Source organism: Leptosomus discolor, chromosome 1, assembly GCF_034619465.1.
Source record: "Leptosomus discolor isolate bLepDis1 chromosome 1, bLepDis1.hap2, whole genome shotgun sequence".
Lineage (NCBI taxonomy): Eukaryota > Metazoa > Chordata > Aves > Leptosomiformes > Leptosomidae > Leptosomus > Leptosomus discolor.
In genome coordinates, this window is record NC_141391.1 from 115678179 (window position 1) to 115704788 (window position 26610).

The 26610-nt window shown below is 37.2% G+C and overlaps 1 protein-coding gene across 2 annotated transcripts in view; it reads left to right on the forward strand.

Moving 5' to 3' along the window:
- The window catches only part of CADM2 (cell adhesion molecule 2), a 124207-nt gene that overhangs the window by 77042 nt on the left and 20555 nt on the right, over positions 1 to 26610 (forward strand). The window contains exon 6 of one of the 2 annotated variants that reach the window (XM_086462912.1): positions 3264 to 3383. The exons of the other annotated variant lie outside the window; for it this stretch is intronic. Coding sequence (XP_086319038.1) covers positions 3264 to 3383 — 120 coding nt within the window. The remainder of the gene's footprint in view (positions 1 to 3263; positions 3384 to 26610) is intronic. 2 annotated transcript variants of the gene reach the window in all.

Below are 26610 nucleotides of genomic sequence, written 5' to 3' on the forward strand. Positions count from 1 at the left end.
CAGAAAATGGAATTAAATTTCACTCCAACACAGGTTTCTGGGACAGAAATCTGCAAATCCATTCTGTTAAGATCCTTCTTGACAGAGAGCTCAAGAGGCCAAATCTACATAGTCCCTTGATAGCAAGTTTCTGAGCAGCTGCCGATGGTGAGCTCTGGATAACATAACGTGTGCCTCATCGTTAGTATAAGATAGGTGTGCCATGCAGTAAAAATAATGACCGAAGAGTCTTACAAGACTAGAAAAAGGTTAAATTCTAATTCCTTTTTGTGGCATGCAAAAGAAACAGCACACCATCTTTGAAACACAGTGATGCGTATGCCTTAAACAGAAGCCTGTGTTGTTGAATATCGGTTTATACTTGTAGCCTGCATGATTTTGGGAACTATCAAACCTGATTATCTCCTACACCTACAATACATCATGAGAGAATGAAGGGCACTGCACATTGCTTCTCTTTTCTGAAGTGCATATTCTGCGTCCTCTTATGCAAGAACATTTTCAAGGCAAAGGCAAGTAAGGTTTTCACAAGAATCCATAAATCTTCTTGGAAGAACTGGTCAGAAGCCTTTCTGTTATACTCGGTAGGACTGGGGACTGGGGCGGGGGGGAGCCTGTACACGTAAGTCTTTTGAATGAGAGGCTCTGGTGCTTTTCAGAATACTAACCTATGCCTGGATTTGGGCTGTCCAAAATACGGTTTAAAGATGGGATATGGTTCGAGTGGTCCAAAGTGTGTCATCTGGAGAGCTGTGAGCTATTCTATTACTTTGCCTATACATTCCCGTTGCACACTCTCATGTGCTGATTCCTGGTTGCTATCTTGTACTTTAGTCTTTGTGAGTAATTGTAATGCTGTGAGCAAAGCAGAACAACTGCAGTCCTTTGCATGGTGAATTTCACCTTACTCTGCTAAGAAAGAAACAAAGCCAATGCTATTGCTTGTATTTACGTTTCTTTTGAGAACATATGTTTTTCTTTGAGGCTCCTGACATGCTGCTGTTTTGATGTTTGGCATCAGAGTTTGTGACTTTGATCAGGAAGCTAATTTCTGCACAAGTTTTCACTATTCTTGATCTGATCAGAAAAGATGAATCTGTATTAAAACACTGATATATCCTAGGTCTTGTTAACTAATCTGTTTCCTAGGTAGCCTTTCTTTTAAAATAAGAAATCTTGTGGGAAATACTTCAATCAGAAGAAAAAGCGGAAAGCAATGAACTTCTGAATTCCAGTGACTTATTTAAGCTATTATGTGGTAAAGTACATAGACACTGTGTTTACAGAATGAAAAGCACTGTCATAAAACCATACCTGTATTTGCCAGTTGTAGTTAACTTGCCATTGCATAGTCTTAAGTAAATGGCATATTTAAGAAAGATAATTAATAGAACCATAATTCATACTAATTAGGTTTCACATACAAGAGTGATTTGTAAAGCTTTTCTAATAAACAAGGCTTTGCTCTCCTTAAGAATAGGTAGATTTTTTTTTCTGTTTGATTTAATTTTTAAAAGATACTTATCAGGGAAGGAGTTTCCCTTATGAGAAGCAATTGCATAGTTCAGTACATGTGACATGTATCTTTTTTAACATGTTAATTTATTTCTGATGCTTGTTATTTCTGTTTAATTATTGTGGTACTCGCACTCCAGGTAATGTTACCATTTTCCCTTGTGATTAATGTGGCGACACTATGGGGTTTTTTAAAAGCCTATTTTAATTTTTCTGGCTTGGGAATATTTTGTACTGAGAATAAATATCAGTGTATAACAGATGAAAGAGGATCTCATGCCATTTTCTGTTGGCTTCGAAAGTGGAAAATCCCGCAAGTATAGATTCCAGAGAGAATAATGCTGGTATCAAAACCAGAGGAATACAGAAAATTGTGTGTGACTCATAGGTGTTAACAGACAAGGAGACTTTCGGAGTGGCAAAATAATCTGTCATCCAGTATGAAAATAAGGTAAGCATGCTAATTTGAAGTCTTAAGAGAGTAATTATGCAACGCTGAACTCAAGGACCGTGTGTCTGAAATGTGTTCTGTAGGGCCCAATACTGTAAAGCTCTGAGCTACTTCAGCTTCCATTGATTTCAGTTAGAATTGATAGTACTTAGAGACCAATTGCATTTCTTTCCACAGCAAGGGAAGACAGATCGTGGGTCAGTTTTTTACTCTTTTATTGCATTGGATAGCACTCCTCAGAAATCAGTGTGGAATGGGTTACTTACCATCAACTGCTGAGAAACTAATCCTTTCCTTTTAAGCCTGTGGTATAAATATTCTGAAAAATGTCAGATGCTTTTTATGTCCTCACAGAAGTGCTTTTCTGTAGTTCTCTTCAGGGCTTTTGTTTGTTCTTTAAAACCTGCAATCACCTTATAAGCAAAGTGATACTGGTCTTTATTGGTTTTGGCAGTGTAATCAAAGTACATCTGGTTATGTTCTGCTCTGTACTGGAGCATGCAGTGGCTCACCTAAGCCTGCATACTTGCACTTGATCAAAAACTGAAGGGTTTTGTAGGATGCTGTCATCAGGACTATGCATTTTTTTCTGACTTCTATACGCAAAGTTTTTTAGTTCTAAGCTGTTTTAGAGAAATGCTGATGTGTGATTTAACAATAAATTTTAAGTGTTAATGATGACTGAAAGATGACTGCGCCTGCTAATTAGGGTAAAGATGTTGAAATATACTCTGCTCTGGATCTTAGCAGACAACTGTGTCTTAAACAAATGTGTGGGAAGAAGAAAAGCAATCCGGAAAAAGCAGCTGTTATAGTTAGTAGCATTTTCTGCCCTTTTTCCTTCCATTGAGTCTGTCTGAAAGTGGGTGTTTTAACATACAGCCATTGCTTGTTAACATGTGTCTGTTTATTTTAGCATGATGGTGTTGTTTATTTCATCTCCCACTCTGACACAGCATGTTTCATCTGTATATGGTTTCTACTTTATGAGACATTTAAAATGGCTCAGTGAAGAAATGGATTCTTGTCACTTAAACAGTCACTCTCCAGATCTGTGGCAACTTGGTCATTTTAATAGTGTTTTAAATTCTGGATGCTCGAAGATTGACTATAAAAATTGAGAGTGATATAATGTCAAGAATTTAAAGGTACCCTGTTTTACCAGTAATAATTTATGTTAATCATGTTTTAATTTAATCATTTTCGACATACTTGTATTTACAAATTAAACCATTGTTATGGTTCTCCTTTGTTTGCATGATATGATTTTGTTTTATATTTTTTTTCCACTCACCAGATGTTTTCAACACTTTGCTTCCCACTACTGTCATCCCCTCCCTTACCACTGCAACAGTCACAACCACTGTAGCCTTAACAACCAGCACAACCACATCGGCAACAGCCATCAGCACCAGAGGTATGGTATGCTTCTTTGTTATGGCCTGAAAAACACATTGTAAATAGGAAATTATAGGTTTGATTTTGAAGGAGAATAGAAATTACTGAAGAGAGGATTCAAACACTTTAGTTCAATATAGATATTTAATAGAATAATCCACAGGATGGTACATGGTTAAGAAAGATTTCATATGACCTTGAATATTTTCATTGCTCTAGCACTGTGTATGTGAACTTTGACAGGATGCTTAAATTATTTGTATACATTTGCATTTAATTTTTTTAAGGTTAGTAAATTAACTTTAATGTAAAACGCAAGCAAGCTATTTTTAAATAAACATGACCTTTCAAGACTGGTTATTTTGGGTGCTGATGTTTAAAACGAGATAGGTGTCTTGGCATTGGAATTACTGATGATGCAATCTTGCTTGATAACACAGAGGCATTGCATTACATCACCCTTGTCAGTCTTTTACAATTTAAGGTATTCCTAACTTAGGGGTGTCTTTATCTTACCAGAACTAGAGTAAATGAGCTGAAATGTCTCTCTTCCCTCCCTGCCCCCCCATCCTGTTGGGTTTTTGTCTGTTATAGCTTATTATATGTTTCTGGTAATGCTTTGCTTTGTTATGAGCAAAATATAAAGCTTAATTTTACTGTTGTATTCAGTGACTGATTAGATGACTGTTCAATAGTGAAGATGTGTGTGTAAAGTTTCGCAGATTATTGCCTTCTGTGTAGCTAGTAATCTTTCACGATGAGGGAAATGGCAGAAGGTTCCTATGTGGTCTGTTGAAAGCATTCGTTGTGCAAGGAGAGAGGAAACAATATTCACTTGCCACACTGCAAGTATTCACATGATGAGGTATATTTATCCCAGGAAAGTTAAGACAGAGTTATGAAATCTTTTCTTTCTGGACGCATTGTTACGAGCCCATTGTAGTGACCTGCCTAACTTGCAAGAATAAGCTGAGATAAACACAAGTCCATTGTATAAAGATCGTGATAGTATCAGATCACACAATTTCTTCCTCCATAGGGCACTGGTATTTTAATATTGTGGCCTTCATGTAATAAACTGACATCAAACTCGAAATTACATTTTTACGCTTTAATATTACTTGTAATGTGAAAAAAATATTGTTTTAGTGGAAAAGAGAAAGAGTGTTATAATAGTCCTTTCTCTCCAGAAAAAAAAAAAAAAAAAGGATAGCCCAGTGCTCATAGGTCCCGGCTCGTGGGTCTCAGTAGTTGCAAGAGGAACATTTTTTCAAAAGGAACAGAATGGCAGGAATGGTCATGTCTTTATAAAAGAGTGTTTTGAGTCAGGCAGCAGAAGCTTCCCAGCTTTCTGAGAGCATGCGTACTGGCAGGATAAAGTGTGCCAAGTTGGAATTTACTGTCCTTAATGAATTGTATTCTTTCTCTTGTTACGTGGTCATAACTAAACTATGTCGCTGTTGTGATTGTATATTTATTGTACCGATGTTATTAAGACATTGTGTGGTTTAGGGCCTCATTTTCCTTTACTCTTTCCTTCCTTTACTTCCTTTCCTTTACTACTCTCTGAAGTGTTCATTTTCATCATTTGTGTGCCCGGCATCAAGAGAAAAATCTGGAAAAGGAGAACCCTCCTCTAAGCTTCAGCTCTAATGCGTATGAGAATGCGTGCAATTTGGTGCTATAGTAACACAGAGATACTGCTTTAAGAGAAATTGAAAGAAGGAGATCTGGGGGAAGGTGATCAGTCACTAACATGTGAGCACTCACTTTTCCCAGAAAAAGAAGTGAATGCAGCAAATGGCTGAGAAGATGAGACCACTTCAACTCAAGGAACTGGTAGATATGGTCTCTTGGGCAGATAATCTGAGAGACAAAGGAATGTGGGAAGACTGTTTCTTGAAAAACTTGTATTGAAAGGAAAAAAAATGACAGTCTATCCCAATGCAGAAGAAATATAGGACACATAATAGAATAACGAAGTTGTCTGTCTAACTATTTAAGAAATTGAAAACCACAAAAATGTGAAAAGAAGAGAAGATTACTATAAGCATAAGTCATAAAGTATATCAGTGTGGAAGAAACAGGAAGCCAGGCAAAAAATCAGGGCCAACCAGGTGCGAAAGTGATTGCAACTAGCAAGGTGTGAGAAATTTAACAAAACAAGGGGGTTTAGAAATATATTAGGTGAAAGACAAAAGATATAAAGAAATGTAGTGATCCTATTCACGAAGGGTGAGGACAAGGCTGAAGTACTTGGTGTTTTATCTAGCAATAGAATGACAACTGGAGTGCTGTTTCTGATAGGGGTGTCACGCTGAAAGATCAAAGAACAAGGACAGGAAGTTTAAAGATATGCTCTGCAAAGAAGCAGAAGGCACCAGTTTGTTTGCTTTTGCTTTCAAAAAAAGAAAAGTCAGTATGAATCTAATGAAGAGTTATTTTCCAGGTTCAATGGGGGAAACAAATCCACTGAATTAGTGGCAGAAGCATTTAGCGGGGAAACTTTCTAATGCATAGGATGCAGTGATGCAATATAGCTATTGAAGTTCTGTGACTTCCTTCTTCCTTGCTTTCTTTAAAAAATGCTTGATTCCCATGGCAGAGGGAAATGGACAAGATGCTCTCCGTAGTTCTCTTCCTGTCCTATCTTTCTTGGACGCATAAACAAATGATGTTCACAAACTTACAGTAAATGTTGTGAAGGCAGAGTTCTGCCATCCTGAAATACTAGATTGAACCTTATGTAGATTTTCAGAGCACCTACCCAGCAGAGGTACAAATGGCACAAGAGCCATTTTGGAGAGGATCAGGTTTTCAGTAGTATGTGTTTCTGGCTGAGAAAAAAGTACCATATAACCATATTTTTCTTTTGACACTTCTGCTTTTTGTTCCAGTAAGATTTTTGACACGAAGGACGTAAAGTTGAGAAACTCTTCATATGTTTTCAGCCTTCAAAACAATTTTGTGTGTGTATGTCTTTTTGCTTCCAGCTACACTGGAAGCAGCATTTCTCTTTATCTTCTTTTATCAGACCTTGTTTGATCATGCCTTAAAGAAACAGAAGTTAGTCCCAGATCATAGGGTATACATACTAAAAAATGTCTTTGAACTGGATTTCCAGTAGCTGACATAATAGTCTTGCTGAATGGATTTCACTAATTCTGTTCAAAAATTATGACTTGATACTTATAAATAACCTCAGGTAAATTTTACAAGGCATTCTTCTCTTCTGCATGAGTTTTACACAGTCCACCTTGAGGATATTTTGCTCCACAGGAGATGTCTTCTTTACCAGAATATGATACAGGATATAAAGAGCCCAGAGAGTCTGTAAATCTAAGGCTTTTTACATTGTGATGACTGTACCTCATCATTACCAAAAACCTGAAGTAATGGGGAAAAAAAAAGTTCTCCAAACCATCATCAGTTGATTCTGGAACTGTGTGACCCATCTCTGTCTTAATTTACATGGCATTTAGTAAACAACATGAAAAAAGGCTACTGATCCAGTTGGATGACAGCATGATAATTCATAAACATTCTGTTTAGTCAAACTTTTCACTTTCTCAGACAAATGTATGCTTGCTTTTGTGCTCAGTCCTTCAGGAATTAATTACTCTTTTACTGGTACATTGCCTACTAACTCAAAAAATCTAAACACAGTTTGATGCCAGTGAAGAGTATTGCCCTTTATATATTTGTCAAGGGTATCTTAGAGCCTAATAACCACAGTGAGGAATGTATGACAAAATAAGAATGAAATATACAAGAATAAACAATTCTAAAGAACTGCGGAAAGAATAATTATACAATGTATGAGTAGTTTCCTTTCTGTCAGACTTATGTAATGTTATTTGTGAAAGCTGTTCATGGATCTGTGCTAGTGTTCTCTTTTGTGACTGGGAAGAGGCACAAGAGGATTGTGGATTTGCCCCCAGTAGTGAAACAAGGGATGCCTCCCTTGGAGAAATTCTTTGTTGGCATAAAGTTAATTTAGGTGGTTCTGTGCCAATCCTTCACAGGATAATAAATAATGTGTAATAAAGAATGTTGAGTTTTCTCGGCTTCACCTGTAGGTGGAGAGGGAGTGTGATTAACAGTCTCGGAGAAGCCACCTCAAGTCAGAGCAGCTCTGGATTCAGAGGAGAAAAGCTTGTGCACACAAATGTGCATAAAACCCTCCCACAGGCTGGCATTATGTTAATCACTCACACACCCCCACACACCCCTCGCAATCTTTAATTTTATTTTCTTTTTCTGTCAAGGAAAAAAAAAGTCAAAGAAATTATAAAACTTGGTAATTGTGACTTAGTCTTATTATTGAAGATTTAAATGTCACCACCATCCCCCCAAAATTAACGCTGCAAGAACATCCCAGACTCAGAAGATAGATCCATTCAGTTTGAATGCACGTATCGGGGTGATTCAGTCTCAGCTGACTCACTTGTATAATGACTGTGCCAGAATACTCAAAGCTTTATATAGCAACGCCTAAAAACATCTCCAAAAGTCATTGCATATAGCAGAGATATGTTGCTCGCCAGCAGCTGCACTATGAAGTTCAAGAGTTTATTTAATAGTCAGGGTGACCCCAGAGCGAATGCATGTACACATTTATATGTGAACAAAATCCCTGCTTTATTATAATCCACTTTGCTTTTATTGTTTTTGGCTCTGGTATAAAAGAAAGATTTTTTTAAGGGAGATCTGTGGAGCTAAATTTAGAAGAAGAGTTTACAGTGGATTAAGGAAGGGTTTGAGGATGTGATCATTTTGAAAACTATTGTGAATTTAAGTGTGAATATTTCTATTTAATAGCATAAATTTCAACTGTCTTAGCTAAAACATTACACTACTTTCTTTTTCTCCCATTTTTACCTTGGAGTCTATATGAGGATGAAAAAAAAACACCTAAAGACTAGACTATTTCATTATAGGCAGTTTAAATGCAGAAGCTACTTGTACAGTATTGTAGTCCTCAGGTTTTTTGGTATCAAAAAATGTAAAGCATTACCAGTTCTTTCCTTGTGATTTCATTTTTCTTTCACATAATCTGATTAATATAACTTGGCACTGTGAGATATTGACAGAGAAAGAAGCAAGAAAGCAAGGAAAAGGTACAGAATATGTGAGGGACAAGGGAGATAAGAGTAGACTTATATCTTAAATATAGTTGTGTATGCTTACTTGCATTCAACTCTGATAATAAAAAAAAATATAGTTGTCTAATGTTAAAAGCAGTTTTGTATGACAGCATGCTAAAAGCTAGTTGTTTTATATACTGCTTTATAGCTGTAGTAGTAACATAGAATGTAATTTGTGTCTGGTTTTACTCAAACCAGGTAAGAAAATTACTTTTCGGGTTTTATTTCTTCTTTCTCATATTCCCTTCTCTTACAATAATCTCCTACTGGCTTATCCAACTTCTAGATTTCCCAGGAGGCCAAACAATTTGAGGTTCAAACCAACAGCTCTTTAGATTTTTTTTTTCCCACCAGACATTTAAGTAAGCCTTTAGCACCCATCTTGCAAGAACTTCCATCTCTTGATTTTATGACTTCTTTCATTGCCTATATTTTTCATTCTGCTTGTTTCCCAGCTGTTTAGAAGGTTTGCTAATAAATCCTGGTACACCTAAGTTAGACCATGGTGAAATCCCAAACCTATTTTGCAAGCCTCTTTCCCTAAGTCTTGAAACCTCCAGGGCTGTCTCTGGTCAGAGCAATCTGTTACCCAGGTGAAACATCTGCAAGCTACAGATGAGTAGTAGCTGGGAAGCCTTCCCTAGCCAGCATCTGCAGCCAGCTGATAGAGGGGCCAGGAACAGAAAGCGCCCTTCCGTTCCTTGGCACGCGTATGGGCTGAATAGAGAACACCGGGAAGAGAAATGGTGCCCAGTTTCCCAAGGTCCGCTACTAGCTAACAGGTGCAGAGGGGAGATGCAGGAGTGTAACACTGTCTGCCTCCTTTCCCCTGTGCTCTCTGCTACCAAGGGCTCTGACGCTGGAGGAAAAAGCTCCGCAGCTGTGTTTTGCGTATGGCCTCAGCTCATCAGCAGGCATGTGGCTCCTTGGGACAAATCCTAGGCTTCTGCACAACAGGGAGAACAAACCCAAAGCAGAGATCCAGCATACCTGGAGAGCACAGAGCAGGATGGCAAGATTAGAGTGTTACTGTTTTAGGATCAAACAGTTGGATTTTTTTATATCGAAATATACCTGTTACGGTGAGATTCAAGCATGATGTTTATGGAAATACGAGGAAATTAGAAACCCTGAGTTTAAAAAAAAAGCAAAGCAGATTAGGCAGTCCTGTGTCACTTTCTCCCCCTGTGGTACTTGTACAATGCACAAGAACTATGTCATGCACAGGGGAATCTAAAATACTTTTGCCCAACATGAGCAAGGTGAATTGTTACTAGTTCTGTCTGTTTCTTTATAGATCTCTCAGTGTTCTGACTCCTTCAGTATATACAGCTCATTAGATTTCACTTGCTGTTTAAGTTGCATGACTCTTGCTAATTTCTAGAGTTTCTGGAAAGAGAGAAAAAGAGTAGCGTTAAAACAGACTGGGCGAAAAAAAGCTCTATAGTGTTGATGCTTCAGTCTGTTTTGCCAGCTTTTTCTCAAGAAATTATCCTGATGTGTACCTGCCGGGTCCTCAAGTGTCTGTGCCTTCTCTGGCTCCTCGTGTGTTGAACAGGGCTTGGAGTTTCTAAAGTTCTACAAGTATGTTTTCAAGAGGCTGTGTGGTCCACAGTGCCCATTTTAGGGGAAACAGAATATTTGTTTCTTTCCCTAAGCAACTTTTAATTAGGGTTTCTGCCCACTAGTCAAGCTTGGTGGTACAATTAGTGCTGCAAATTCTCAAAGCTCACAAAATTATGATCAACATAGGAGATTGTAGCATCTCTTCTAACTCAAAGAACTCTTTGATTTTTAGGTCTGATAGATACAGAGCCAGGAAAAGCCTTCTTATAACATCATGAAAGTGGCTTTTGAGAATGCTAGTGCAGTGGATCAGGTACACAGATTTGATAGATGCCAAACAAAAAAAAAATTAGGAGTCCTCAGGTGTTCCTCTTATGCTTTAGCGTCATGGTATAAGGTATCTCTCTGTAGCAATCAACCAAAAAAACTCAAACAAACAAACAAAAAAAACCCCAAAGAACCACACCACCGGCCCATAAAAAACGAACAAAAAACAAACAAACCATCAAGCAGTTTCTTACTTTACTGGCTAGATTCCTGCAGATTTCTAAGTATGTCCACAGAGAATCATAATCATGACAAACAGTAGATGCTCACCTGCATGGTAATCGTAGGCCAAAACCATGTAGCTCCAAGCAAGAAGCTTTACAAACATAGTATGAAATTAATCTACCTCTTTTTGAAATTAAGGCTTGGCATTTTGAATATTGTTGCATCCGAAGATGTTTTCCTGTGGCTCAGAGGAAATAAGACAATAGGGCAGTAAGTAGCATCAGATTGAAGTTACAAAAGGAAGGACTTTTTCATGCGGTGTGAAACTAAATGTGAAACTGCATTATCTCTACATGCTAAAGAGATGGAAATATCCTGATGTTTATATTGTGAGCAGACCAAAATCAAACCCAAGTGTTTCTGTGGGGAATTCCCAGTTCCCAAATACTTTTTAAAAGATGATTTAAAGTTATAATATCAATCCAAGAGTAATTCTCGAGTCAACATGCACAACACTAAAGCAGTCTAGCCTCAAACATAAATTCTAGCAACATGACCCACATCATGCTAGTTACCTTGATTGCCATGAAATGTACTTGGACTTTCCAATTTTTGTCTTTTACAAGCTAAAGCAAAGAAATATGCAATTTAGAAAATTGCCGTTTTCTCTGCTTAACAGCTATTATGATGTAAGATGAAGACTGTAGTCATTATTATATGTTATTTGGTCATATTATTCATGAAACGAGGCTGTTGCATTCTGGAACAAATAAAGATAGATTTCGTACTCTGAATAGTTTACCATGTAAATGAGCATCATAAACGAGACATAGATTACAACACAGGCATGCTGAATACATGAAAGGAAATATCATAATATCATATATTAGGAACCTGCTCTTTGTGTCTAGAACAAATATTTCTAGTGCTAACAAATCCATCCAGCTGTCAGCTTGCAGTAATGAAGTATGCAACTTAAAAAGTACACAATGATTTCCAGCCTTGATGGATTATCACTTAACCCAAAATGCAATGCTGTACAGATAAGTATCACAATTGGTTGATGGTCTGATAAAGATTCCATTATATAGCTGAGCTCCAGAGAGGCTTCAGCAATGCCTCGGGAATTCAAACATTCCTAACCTGAGCTCTGATCACACTGGGTTTTTTCTACTGCATATGAATTATGCAGTCTAGCAATCTCTATTGTAAGCTAGCAGTATGAGAGATTTTCCAAATTAAGAGTCCCTTCTGCTGGAAGCATGCTCACTGCCTGCAATGGAAGTCCTTTGCTCTGAATGTATCCTGAGACTTTCCCTCAGGTGCCACAGCCTGTAGGGTCTTGGCACTCCTTCTGCCCAGCCTCCACGTGTAACAAGCAAGGAAACACAGGCCTGTCAAAAAAGCACATGGGAAAGACTGAAGTCATAAGTATCACCACCTCTGTGTAAAGCGTAACATCGAAGTCAGTGTGTACTGAAGGCTGTAGCCATACTGACCATTTTCATCTGACCTCTAGTTGAGTGGTGACCTCAGTCATGTTTCCTACATTTTATTAATGTGTAGTAATTTTCAACATTCAGATGCAGCAAGACATGAAACCTGTATTATTCATACTAAGTTCATACTCCAGTCATGCTTAATAATCTTGTGACTTCCAAAATAATACTAATAAAAATTTTTGATAGTCATACCTACTGCTTTGAAAGACAGAATTCCATTGATTTTGAGAGACTTTGAGGATCAAGTATTTACAGCTCTACAAGCGGTTTGGCTTGCAAATTGGTTAAATGTGTTTATCCCATCTAGCTGCCAGATAGCTTTGTGGTTTGGATGAATCTGGGTTTTCCAGTCCAAAGAGAGACAGACTATTTGCAGCGTATTGTCAGTGTTGCCTGCAGTGCCCCATAAGTCTGAGAATGACCTGCAGTTATGTGAAGAATTTCCTCTATAGGAGAAAAGGCTGTAATATCCTTTCTTCTATGTAATACCTTACATATAAATAAGCTCATTAATTTTCAGTGGGACTATATGCAGTTTAGTATGTTATTCATAGATAAAATCTGTGATCTGCCAAGTCCAGAAGGACCTGCTGGGTCAGTTAGCCTAAATTCTTGTATAGAGTCCACACTCACAGATTTATAATGAGGAACTGAAACCTTTATTTTATTAAAGAGCATCCACCAGAACATACGGAGATTTAATTTAGGACCTAAGGAAATGGAGAATCCACAATTGCCCTTGGTGTTTCTTTTTGGCAGTTAACTGTCCTCATTGTTACAAACTTGAGCCTTGCTTCTCAGTTAAATTTCTCTGAGGTTAACAATGAATCATTGGGTTCTTGTTAAACCTTTCTCCAGTAAAGAGGCTTCTCATTCCATACGTATTTGCTTCTCAAAAGTGAATATTTGTTGTAAAGAAGACTCTTTTAAGTCTGAAGTCTATGCTATTTAGGGTCTACAGACTCTTGGTTGATTTGGTTTGTTTTAAAGGTGTTGTCAAGTGTATCTTTAATGATGACAAAAATTAGGCAAATAGTTTCTGTTGAATATGTTTCATTGTTGCTGTATTTATATCGAATCACAGGGGTAATGTAGTTTTATTTTATTTAGAGAGATATTTATAGTATTTAAATATAGTACCAGTGAAAACCAAGATCTTTTTTTCTGATGTTACTGTGTAAGGCAGATTTTGGCAAGTTCTGTGCTGTCAGGATACTGATGAAGTGCTTCACTGTTAAAAGCAAAAGTACACAACTAAGTATCCTTACAGTTAACTACAAGGACAACTAAAGCAACTGTTGCAATGCCATGTGGGATGTTTAGAAAAAACTCAAACGGTGCTGCCGTGGTATAAAAATGAGGAAAGGAAAGAAAAAGAGAAAAATAATGCTTATATTTTCAAATTTATTGCTAACACCTTTAATACAAAATGTGCGTCTTTCTCACTAACCAGTGAACTAAAGTCATCAGCTGTGCCTTTGAAGCTGAAAAGATTACTCTCTCTCCCTTGGTTTCTCTGGCACTCCACTTGAAACACAGTTAATAACTTCCAGAGTCAGCCTCACGAAATACAGAATTGATACTAATTATATTAAGTTTTTTGGATGAAAGATGACCTTGGTAAAACTCGAAGCTACAGCATTCCCCAGAACAATAAAATAAAAGCAAAATCTACACAGAGTGACTTTGGAGGTGAATTAATATCACCTATTAATTTTTGCATGCAAAGTTATTCAGATAGTGAATACAAAAAAGGATATCCTTAAGGTGATATTTTATTGTTTTTCAGAGCATTGAAATCAGTTGCCTAGCCATCCCCCTTTTCTGCTGCATTAGTGAGTTGGAGTGTCTGTTCTTTGTTGACTTTGAGGACTGCACCATGGAGAGAACTGGGCACCATGGTGCTTGGAGAGGCTGGCTTGTGTGCACGCTTCACAGGGGTAGCTCCTTCAGGAGCCGAGAGAGGCATCAGTGTGGCTTGGTACTTGGCCTGGGTCTCCTCTCAGACCCTTTCTGGGGCCCCTGTATGGGATGTTGCACTTTGTGGGGGTTATTGTCAACGCATGACGTACACAGTGACAAATGGGCTGAGTAACAGCACGACACAGATGTGTTTTGAGAGCAGAATGCTGAGCGTGTGCCTCGCACATCTTGGCGCACCGTGCCAAAATGCTGACGGTGCAGGGCCTGCTGTGGCAGTAGTGCATGTCTTGGCTGCACTGTGCTTCTGAGAGTAGGGTTAAAATGTGTTTCCTTGTTACAACAAAGAGAGGGAGGGAGACTAGAAAGACAAAGAAAGCATTGCTGAAGTTCTATTACTTTAAGACTCTAAAGCAGAAATCTTTAAAGGCTAATATTTTGCTGCAGTGTGGCCATCACATTGGGTGCAGAAAAGTAGAGTCAAGAAAGCTGAAGTGAAAAAAGGTGAAAAAAGTTGAATAGCAGTGTTTTAAAAATTAGCTTAAAACGCACCATACAGGAAAGAAGCGGAAGAGAAGTCTGGTTTGATGTGTACGGTACCATAAATGGTTGTACTTCATCACAGCCGAGTTAATTTTTTTCTCGTAAAAATTGAGAAAGAGAAAGAATTACAAACTCATCTGCTCTGAGAAATACAGAGTGGAAAACCTTATTCAATAACACTTGACTCACTGTTTGGCTGAGTATAAAAGACTGAATGGGAAAGCACAAATGGAAGTGACTGAAAAAATGGAATTCAGAACTAACACAAGGAAGTACTTTTCACTCAAAGAGAAATACAATTTTTCAATAGCCTACTGAGCCAAGTTTGGAATTGGAGGCACTGGGGTCATTAAAGAAGAAGGGAGATACTATTCTGGAGGAACTGTGTTAACCAAGAAGACTTGCAACAGGCTGAATGGCCTTTTCCTTTTCCCCAAATTTATGTTCTTTTTGAAAAACTTTGATTACAAGTCGTCCTGCTGTGATTTAGATAGCATGAATTTGAAAAGAATGTATCAAATCCTTTCAGTCAAGATGCTTGGGTTTATTTCCAGCCTGAATTCTTGCAAGTCTGTAATAGAAAACCATCAGTCAAGGGAAAGAAGTATCAGGAGTAGCAATTTATGTTAATATACAATTTCCTTTTCCAGCAAAAAGGGTAAGAGGCAAGGATCCTGGGCAACAAAGGCCAGAATATAAATCTTTGTGGGAATATGTTATGGGTAGTCAAAAAAAGAAAAAAAAAAATCACCAAGACTGACAAATCCCCAAGACTGACAATTTAAGGAAACCATTCTTTTTATTTTATATACTTCTTTTCTCATGGCTAACAAGTCTCTGCTGTATACGCATCAGCTCATGGACTGCATTCAGCACCCTACAAAGAAAGAGACAACTTTCATTTTAATGAATTCAAAATGCCCTGTTGGTCTTTAGCATTGACTTTGGACCAGGTCCCTGAACGTTCTTGACAGAAGATAGCTTTTATGGCTATATTAATTCATTAGAGAATGAGAACATCGTAGAAGGTTAATATGTGAAGTCTTTCCACTTTTATTTTTTTTTTTTCAAATGTGATTTTCAATGCAGACCTAAGAGGGACATTTTTAATGTTGAGGTTTGAATTTAACTCAATCGGTATCTCCAGTGCAGGAATTCACTCTGTTCCTGGACTGAATTGCATTCTTGGGCGCACTTTGACATTCTTTGCCACAATTACTGACATCAGTCCTGAACTTATTTATACCCTGCACTGCAGTTTAGTTAGTGTGAGTGCTTGGTTGCTATTGTATGTAGACATCCATATGTCCCACATGTCAGATTGTTCTTTTTTTTTTTTTTTTTGTTAGATAAGCTGTGTGTTTTACAAGACAATAGCAGCCCAGAGTTGTTTAATTTTTTAAAGGTTGCTTGATTTCAAAGCCCTGACCCTCCAGTTCATCTCTGAAGCATCTGTTCCCAATATTTCTGGAGTTAGTAATGCTAAGAAGAAATTAGTCTTCTATTACAATCAGGTTGGCTCTCCTCCACCACAAGACTTTGTGCCAAGTAATTTGTGAGCGGTTTTATAGATTCCTAGTCCCTATGGGACTTTTTTGTTATTGTTGCCGTAAGTCCCTGTATTATAGCATGACTGTGAGGAAGTGTGCTAATTGTTTTTCTGTGGTTGAAAAGTCTGCTTTTTTGCTTCCTGGTGCTTTGAGTAGTATCCACTAATTCTTACCAAATCATTTCTGTGGAAAAAATTGCTGCAAATTGCTACTATGACATTCAGAGGTTTTAGTTTTGATTTCCCATGCAGAATGTGCTTCTCTATATTTATTATGAAATATGAGTGAACTGTAGGGTTTTTACATTTTTCTAAATCCTTCTCAACCAAATAAATGGTCAGGGGAATAATTGATACACAAGAGAAATTCACAGTAGTGTGTGGTTGCCTTCAGCACCATGATAAAATAGATGGGTTGTATGCAGTGCAAAATGTCTTGCTCTTGGTGTATTTGTAGCGTTATGGAGAAATTAAGAACATCAGGAAAATGCAAGGGCAGGAAACTTTTTTCTTCTCTTTTTATAGGCAATGCTTGCGTGCACTTGTATATAATAACAGAATAAATAATGTTCATAATAAGAACAACCCATGGGTCAGTCTAAAACACATTTTCTAATGTGTCTTTTTTAATAAAAAGTGATGAACTGTTAAGCTGTCTGTTCTGAAGACAGGACACAATGAGCAGATTCTAGGACTTTGGATGTTAATGCTACTTGAATACTTTCAGGAATTATTCTTTTACTTTTTGTAGTGTTGAAAATGAGTTGTCTTATGTTACAGTTTACTAACTGTTTATACTGTCCCAGTTTTTAGTCTGTCTGAAGAGCTTTCAAAATCCTAACATATTAAACCATTTTGTGAAGAATTCTTTGAATCTATGGTGGATCCATGGCAGCATTTGAGCTTAGTTCTGTATTCAAGCACAAGCCTAAATCACATTTTTTATCTCAATGTAATGAAAATTAAACATGCTCCACAGCTAGCATGTGCTTTAAACAGACATCATATACAACACAGTCCTCATTCCCTTGGGGATCATCTGATTAAGGTTTTGTAGGATTGGGCATCTATTAAGCCCTTCTCTCTCTTTTGCGTTGATGGCTACAGAATGGTGCTGCTAATTCTTCATGCTTTCACAAACTTTAGTGGAAAACCCAGAGTTCTCCATGTTGATGAATGTTTAAAGTCACAGATGTTTAAAATTGAATGGGTCTGTCATTGGCCAAACAGATGTTTGAGGAAGGCAGTAGGAGAAACAGAGCTGGAGAAATTAAAGAAAATTAGCAGCTTCACAGTCATTAAAATCTGTGCATAGTAACCTCTCCAAGTTCCCTAATGTTGTCCATTTTAGACTTATATTTCTCTATCACACTTTTTGTTGTTATCACACGCTTTTTATTTATATCACTTTTATTATTGATTACCTGATTTTAAAAAGGAAGCCATTTACTCAGGGAAGTATTTTGGATATGCCCATATTTAATTTGCTCTGTTTATTCAGAGTCTTAGAATTGGCATTGATTCATCGAATTGAAGAGCAGCTAAAGAATCTGGGTTTGTCTGGTTTGGAGAAAAGGAGGCTGAGGGACAACCTCATTGCCCTCTACAGCTTCCCGAGGAGGGGAAGTGCAAAGGGAGGTGCTGATCTCTTCTCCCTGGGATCCAGTGATACAAAGGGTGGGAATGGTTCAAAGCTGTGCCAAGGGAGGTTCAGACTGGACATTAGGAGGCATTTCTTTACTGAGAGGGTGGCCAAACACTGGAACAGGCTTCCTAGAGAGAGGGGTGGTTGATGCCCCATCCCTGTCAGTATTTCAGAGGCATTTGGACAATGCCCTTAACAACACGCTTCAGCTTTTGGTCAGCCCTGAAGCAGTCAGGCAGTTGGACTAGATGGTCATTGTAGGTCCCTTGCACCTTGACTATTCTGTTCTGTTCTATTCACCCTTAAGGTTTGTATCGTGGTAGCCACAGCAGATACCTGATGTTGCCACTAGAACTCACAGACCTCCAGTTGAGATAGGTTCCTGAAAAGATCTAAGTTTTCATTTAATATCACACATGAAAATCTAGGTCATCTTTCCTTCCAAATAAATTATAATCAAAGGATGCAAATTGTGAAAGAATATAATATATTTTTTAAAAAGACACACAAACATTTAGAAGTGTTACAGTGGAGGTTTCCCCATCTGTTGCTGGATTCCTTCAATATATGGCTATTTAATGCTTAAAAATACTATTTTAATTCTTTTTGTAAGGGTTAGAAGATGATTATTTATACTGTGTTCAAAAGACGAATGTTGGAAAAGTGCAGTTATTTTAGCCATGTTGCAATATTAACAGTATGCTTCAGGAAGGGGGAGAAATTATAATGGTAGTCAGGCGTTCTCAGAGTCAGTCTTGGTCAGTTGAGAGTTCAAAAAAAACAGCTTTTTTTGTCCTGAACATCAACTTCTGACTTCAGATATTGGTCAAAAATAGCCGTGGATGATTTATTTGTTAGTGAATGTACTAAATGTGTTGAATTTTCTAAGATGATTATCATGAGAATGGATGCTTTTTCTTTTCTGTTAAAAAAAGCCTGTTCTTTATTTAATTTTTAATTAATTGACCTATGTCAATAAATTTATTCTTTCCATCAACATCTTATATTTTAAGATCTCTGTTTTATCCTGTGATATTTCATTACCATTAATTACTGTCTTTGCATTGCCTGTAAGAAAAATACAGATAAAAACAGAAATAAAAGGATGTAGCACTGAAAAAAGCGGTTTTTTAAGGTTGTGGAAATAAGTGCCGTAAAATACATGATGACCACTAACTGTTGCATGAATGGGAACTAATCCTGACTGCATTCCACAGCTACTCTTTCAGCAATCAAAACCAAAGTGATGTATCAGCAGCAGAGCTGTGCTGCATTGGAAGCATTACATACATACATAGTAGGGCAAAAGCATTAGAAAGAATGGGATGTGCAATCTAGTAGTGTGCTATTCAGTCTAAACTTTACAGATGGTATCTTTTTGTGAGGCTTGTACTGAAATCTGAAGAACTTTTCATCAGTTTTACATGACATTAAACACATGTTATAATTACCTGTTAGTTGAATTAGTTTCTGACTACGTAATCACGCAGTATGTTGTTAACATTAGCACTTTCATAGGGGCCTTCCTGTGATCTAGGATTTCTTGTCTTCTGGGCATATGTCGTTAATCAGGCTGTAGATACCAGCCAGATCCTGCAAAAGCTTACCTGCACACTTTGTGCGTTATGAGCACTCCCATGGAGATCAGGAAAGCTACATCTGTTTTTTAAGACAAATGCATGTGTGTCTTTGGGAGATTAAGACCATGTTCAACATTAGGGCTAAACCCCATTCTTTGTCCTTCACTTAAGAAAGTTTATTTGGAAGGCTGTGTAACAGGCGCTGTGACATAAACATGCCCAAATATTCCATTAATTTGATTTTTTTTTCGATTATTCATTGCATACTGAGACAAGTAGAACAAAAATTAGGTTTTTGATTTGTGCTTTTTTCTTGGCACTCAGTCTGTGTTATTACAGATAAATAATTTTCATTATAAGGTTAAAGCATTTATATTGTTATGCACTTATCAAGCCTTTACTCTATTTGCTCATTTTGTGTAACAGTTCATAACTTTGATAAGGTGTGAATATTAAGATAAGACCCAATTTCTGTCTGAAGTGTCCACAGAACCTGCTTCAAAGAAAGAAGAAGTAACAGGACTTCAAACTTGTACTTGTTTTCAAAATACGTATCTGAGCATCTGCAGTGCTGTAGTTGATAATGCTAAATATTGCTGCTACTAGACAGCAATAATACAACTGTATTTTTATGACAGAAATTTAAAGTAAATTAAAACTCAGTACTCATATGCTGAACAGATTGACAGATCTGTAATGTAGTGAGAGTATTTAACAAAAATACATTATTACTTTGCAATTCACATCACCTTTGAAATCACTTTTATGATAAAATTATGAACGATTCATAATTTTCAGTGTTGGAGTATTTATAGAAGTCTGACAGAGATTATGCATTTTTTTCTTTCACATACTAAGAGGATAATCCTCCCGTACCCCTCCTGCCCATTAGTGCTATTTTCACAAGACAATTGTAAAATAACTTGAGATATCACGAGACTGTGAATAGTACAAAAGTCTTTCATTTGGTATCTGAAGTAGTATTAATAATTTCACTACCAAGAAACAAGTCATAGGGCCCTGTTGTGTCACTGACACAGTCATTCGACCCCACAACGTTCTTACTCTTTACTGGGGAGAGAAAGGACAACTGCCAGGCAGAGGGAGGAGGCGGAGGAAGAGCTGGATTACGCTGTGCAGGGAGAGGCCACTAAAAAAGATGTGACTGTTACCAGTATGTGACATTGAACTAACGTAAAAATTTTGTAGAATCACAATGCACAGTTACAGAAGCAATCTAATGAAAATATTAAAAGTAATAAATGCAAGTGATGCATTGATTCTAGAAAACCAATCCCGCTGTACACATGTGAACAGTGACTGTGAGGTCCAAATGAGCTGCTGATAATACTTTGTAAAGAGATGCTGGATCACTGCAGCTTGTTCTCTGAAAACAAGTCAGGCTTCAGTGGCAATACAGAAAGGCAGGTAAAATGGTGGGACCAGCAGGAGAGGAGCAGAAGCCCAAATAGAAATCGATGCCATGGCATTGCATAAATCCATGGTGCACCTTAAATAGTGCACCTTATGGTGTGTCTTACATACCTAATACTGCACCACTGCATCAGAAATACTGCATGAAGTTCTGGTTATCAAGCATCAGAAAGTTATAATAGAAATGAGAAAAAACAAGTGAGAAGGATGCCTGGTGTTTGAAAATGGTGTCCGTGCTAAGAGAGATTAAACAGACTAGCACTCTTCAGCTTGGAAAAGAGATAGCTGGAAAGAGGGGTGGTAGCAGTTAAATTAGAAATTACATGGAAAAAAGTGAATTATGTGAATACAATCACCAATGCAGAAAGTTTCTAGACTCTGAAGTCAGAAAATGGGTGAGTGAATAAGGAGAACTTTATGTATTCCATTTTTCAAAATGAAATTGGACTAGATGGTGGTGCTTTCCAATCTAGTACAGCCATTTCTGTATTTTTCTGCACAGGAAAAGAAGTTACAAATCTCATATGGATCATCATTTAAATGAATAAAAAAGTATCAGCCTCAAATCATAGCTTTAATTATTATTAAAAATAATAAAATTGTTAAATCAAAATGGATTTATAACCATTAGTTATTGACTAAAATAACTACAAGGCTATTTTTCTTGCAATGTTAAGAAAAGTAAATTTGAATATATTGATTTAATAACCACAGATAAAAATCCTAAAAATTGAAGATGACTAAATCACAGCCGTAATATCCCTCTACCTTAATCCAGTTTAGTTAAATGAGATGTTTTAACAATATAATTTACTATGAAGGCCTTATTGATGTACAAACAATGTAAATATATGCTATCCATATCAGAGTTCACTTACAACAGCAAACATAAGTAAAAATCATTTGATACAAATCTTATGAAATCAGATGAAGTCCGTGATCATTACACAAATTGTCAACATTTTCAAGAACTACTTGCCGTTTTCTCATGAGCTGGCCATTCAGAAATTTGTGTTGACTTATGATAGTTTTAGAAGAGGCTTCCTGTCATTTTCTGGCAAAATGAAGTTTAGCTGGGAGAAACAAAGCCTGCTGGAGAAACATCGTGCAGCTTGAGAACATTTTTGTCATCCTGCCCGCTGTGGCTCTAGCTGTACCTGGAAAATGTGTCTCTGATTTCAGTATAGTCTATAATGTTTCGAAAGGTTATTTTTACAAAGTTGTATTTATGTAGCTGTGTAGAATTTAAAGACTAGAACAGGGCTGAGTGTGAAGGCTTGTGAAAAACAGCAAGTACTGGAACTTTTTGTCACTGGTAATCATTTTTTAAAGGTGCCATGGTGTGTTTTTAATTAAGCTTCAGCCCTGAAAACATAAAAGTAAATGGGTAACTTATTATGCTTGTACTCATAACGGTAAAGTACTTCGTGCTTTCCTGAAGGATGCTTTTGAAAAGTGTGTTTTCTTTTACTGTTACAGAATTTGCAAGTTCTCCCTCTAAATTTAAGACTTTATTTATAAGTAAGCCAAATAAAAGTCTAATGGTCATGAAGGAGACAAAGATGTTTGAAAGTGCAGCTTAATTCCCCTGTTGTTGCCATAAATAATAGTGGTGTAACACATCTTAATAAAATGAATTACAAATTTAGACTCTTTATTGCCAAGTCCCACAGTTTCAAAGAAATATAAAATCATAAAAAACAAATTATGAGGTTTCTTCCTTCCCAGTAATGCAAATCTAAATTACAGATGAAAAAGGCTATCCTGCTATATAATTTACTTTATCAGAAAAAATAAAGATGCCATAGCACAGATAATGCTTATCAGATGGGACTCTTACTGCTATAAGGGAAAAATAATGTTTCTCCATGGCCAGCTACTGTGTGAGTTCAGTGGTAAAATGACTATCAAACTAATTGGCAATCACACTACTATAAACATACAAGTCTCAAATACCATGTACGTGTAAAGAAATATTATATGAGTGGCTTAAGGTTGTAATAGCAGTAATGGTTCCGCAATTAACCAAAGTAGTAGGGGAAACCTAAAGACCATATGTTTTAATAATGGTAGGAATAGAGAACATAAAGCATATAGAGGGGTAATACATATTTAGATTTTATAACCACAGATAAAAATACTAAAAATTACAAGATTATTAAATCACAACTGTAATAACCCTTAATCCAATGTAGTTAAACTAAATCTTCTAGCAGTATAATTTGCTGTTTAAATCTTACTGATGTACAAACCATGTAAATATACTGCTATCCATATCAGAGTTCATTCACTACAGCAAACATAGGTAAAACCTTTGGTACAATTCTTATGAAATCAGAGTAAATTGGTGATCATTACACAAATCTACATTTGAGTGTAGTACCAATGAGGGCAGATTTATATGAGTGTGAAGTACATTGTGAATAATTTATGCATATGCATGGTCTTTCCTGCTGAAATTCTCCACATGTTTCTATATTTGGAAGTTACAAAATCCATGAATGAAGCCATAAAAATAGGAATCTTGTATAGTGGATTAAGGAAAATAATTAATGGGGGGGGATTGGGGTGGGGGTGGGGGGTGTCCCTCTGGGAAAAAGAGCTATGTAATTAGAGACTTTTCATTGGCCTTCTTTCTTCTGGTAATATACATAAATTTCAGGCTGATTTTCATGTTCAGGAGCCCTCCTAGGAAGGTCATGCAGCAAAGGTGATGCTGTTCAGACCTGAGGTGCATCAACAGAGTTTTTGTAGTTTATTGTCTTAAAAGAGTAAGCATTGGAAACTGGCACCCAGCTGAAGCTGTGTTCTGGTTCTTTCCACAGAGTAAGGAGAGGCATGCTGCTGTCTAGGTCCCAACCTGTACCTCTTCTGTAGACCAGCAATGAAGCTGCCATAGTTCTTGTTACTTACTAGCATGCCTTTTTCAATTTCTGCTTTTACTGAAATGCTAGGTGTGAAAATCTAGCTGCTAAAAGGATACATATCCTGGTCAGTCCACCCTACTCCCTCTGATACATAGGTAGGAGAAAGTGCAGTTAATTCACATCCAGTCATAAGTCAGACATCCAGTCATAAATCAAAACCAGTGACTTTTAGCCCTGACAATTTAAAAGTGTCAGGATTTTATTGACCTTTGTCAATACTCACTTATTTATAAGTGAGAGAAGAGTCACTGGAAACAACTGGAGAGGTGTCAACAGGTAGAAGTTAATGATCTGTGTGGACATTTTCATCCAAATGATCTCATTATATATACCTTGAGCAGGCTTCTTGCTATTACACATCAATGAAGACTGTGGAATAACAGTAGCTTACAGTGCTCAAGCCCTGCGAGTCTAACCTAGTAACTCTGTGTAGTAACTCTGTGTATGAAATATTGTGGATGTTACGTTGAATACATGAGGGAATATTCAGGTTTGGATTGTTTGGGGGAGTTGCGGGGTGGGGGTATAGAGTTGATTCCTGACCCATCCGTTAAGTATGTCCAATTATATCTTCTTTTGCTAAAGAAGAAAAAAGGTGCTGCAGCTTAGTACTGGAGTAATACCACTGGAGTAACACATCAGATGCTTGAACTGTGTTAAAGATAGAAAACCTATACAGCACTTCTGTTCCACTAGATGATGCAGAAAAGAGTCTGCCCTTGTGTGTATATTCAGGCAATTGAACTGAGCGTAGACTCTCAAGGCATACTTCTGTTTGCATTAGGAATGTTAAAGTTTCATTTCAGCAGAGTCTCTTGCCTGCTTCAGGCAAAAATTGGAATCCTGGCTTGGTCCCAGCAATTTGAAAAGAATCTGATGCCTATACAAATATACATAATGGCAGTCTTAATCATTAGGAATTATGTTATTTTTCTGGTTTTCCCATAATGTTTCATAATGAATCAAAATGAGCTAGATGGTTCTCTAGTAGTTTGAATGCTAATTAAATGGAGACCTTCAGCAGTTTGTGACCACTTCTAATGCTTTTAATTTCTGCTTGTTTATATTTGTGTTTATCAGTGAGTCTTGTGTTGTAGAAAACCCCAGCATAACAGAGGAATCTTAATTTCTCGCTCTGGCTTTCTTTTTTTTAACAAGTCAAGCTTCCAAATCTACAGTAAACTCTTCCTGCTCAGACATCAGTGCAACTCAGACTATGCCAACAGGGTTTTCGTCTCCCTGAAGTAGGGATTCAGAATATTAAGCAGTTCTGAGTAGGATTTACAAGGATTTTACCTGCCTAGTTGCCCCATCATTTGCTCACTTCTTTTCTTCAGTTTTGCTCCAATGGACGGAAAATGAGATTCTTTGGAGACAAAAGGAATTTAGGAACAGCAAAGCAACCAGCTAATTGGGGAAAGAAAAGGAAAAAAAGGGGAAAATGTCCTAAAGTATGAATCATTTGCCCATTTGGTTTTTGATAATCATGCAAGAGTGAATAGAGCACTGGCTAGTATTCTGGCTTAAAATCTAGTTTTGTTAGTTGAAGTTTCCTGCTGACTTAATAGGGGCTGAGTTTCACCGTTGTAGCTATTCCCATCTTTATTTTTCTCGAAGAGGATGTCGCTTCATATCTGCATCCCCTTTTTGATAACATTAAATACTTGGGAACACATGCAAAATGCGAAGCAGAACCCATGAGCTCAGTTGTGCCGTTGCTGTTTTAACTGTTCTGACTGATGCACAGGGCAAAGTTCAGAGCTGGTTCCCTACTAGGAGGAGGCAGCTCTCGAAGTGTAGGGGTGGGACCCAGCAGTTCTGTGCACCAGCGACCTGCGTTTCGCACACCAAGGAAACAGGAGCATTACCTAAAGCTTAGTCTCTACTTTAGTGGTGTTCACGTAGAAAATCAAAGATGCACAGGGACACGCAAGCATGTACTTTATTTGTCTGTTGATATGCTTCTATTTTTCAACACCATAAGAACAGAAATGGGCAATAATGCAATCCAGGGAAAGATGTATGTCATTTTCTGTCAATATTTAAAGACTCCTTTATCGTTTCTTTTAAACGGTGTGTAAACAGACAGCATTTGGAGGAAGCAAGCGTAAGACCAGTTTATAACACTGATTCTAATTTCCCCAAATGATGGAGAACTATACGTGTAAAATAAGACTGGTACTCCTACACTTGCTACTAATAATAGGAGCAATAACCAAGAGAAAGACATGCTCATTTTAATTTATTATTCTTTTAAGGAATCTGAAAATGTACCATGCTTTTCCCCATCCCTATGACATAGAGAGAACAGATGTATCCAGTACTTTTTTCTTGTTCCTGGTTGGTTTCGCGAATAGGCACAGTAACTCCTTCTGCTGCATTTTAGAGCATTCTGTCATGTAGGAAGTTCCACAAATCAGAGAGCATGGCTTCATCTTATGATTCAATATTGTTTATGAACAAAAGTGAATGAAACGGCAAAAATGGAATGAAAGACGTTTGTGTTCGTAGGGCAGATTCTTTTCTCCCATTCCCAGTCTCTCCAGTCTCTTCTGTTTCTTTAAAATTTTTTAAAATGTTTTGCTAATGGTCTTGTATCAAATATGTTAATAAGCACATAATGCTGTAAAGAAAAGCATGGCTTTGCTTTTTCCAAAATTTCCACAACCAGCATAACATCTCTTCTGTTACAGTTGATTTTCAAGTTTGTTTAAAATGTTTCACAAGGTGTAACCTACTGAAATGAGTCTTCTGGTTTTCGGGCTGTTCTGGGAGTGAAAGGTTCCTGTACAATTTCAGTGTAAAAATACTGTTAAAATGTTAGCATTAGAATAACTCTTTCTAAACATGTTGAAAACAAAGTTTTATTTTTTGATTTGAAAGAACAGTTCAACTCACCATCAAATAGACTCAGAGCTCATTATGTTTGTGCTGTTATAAT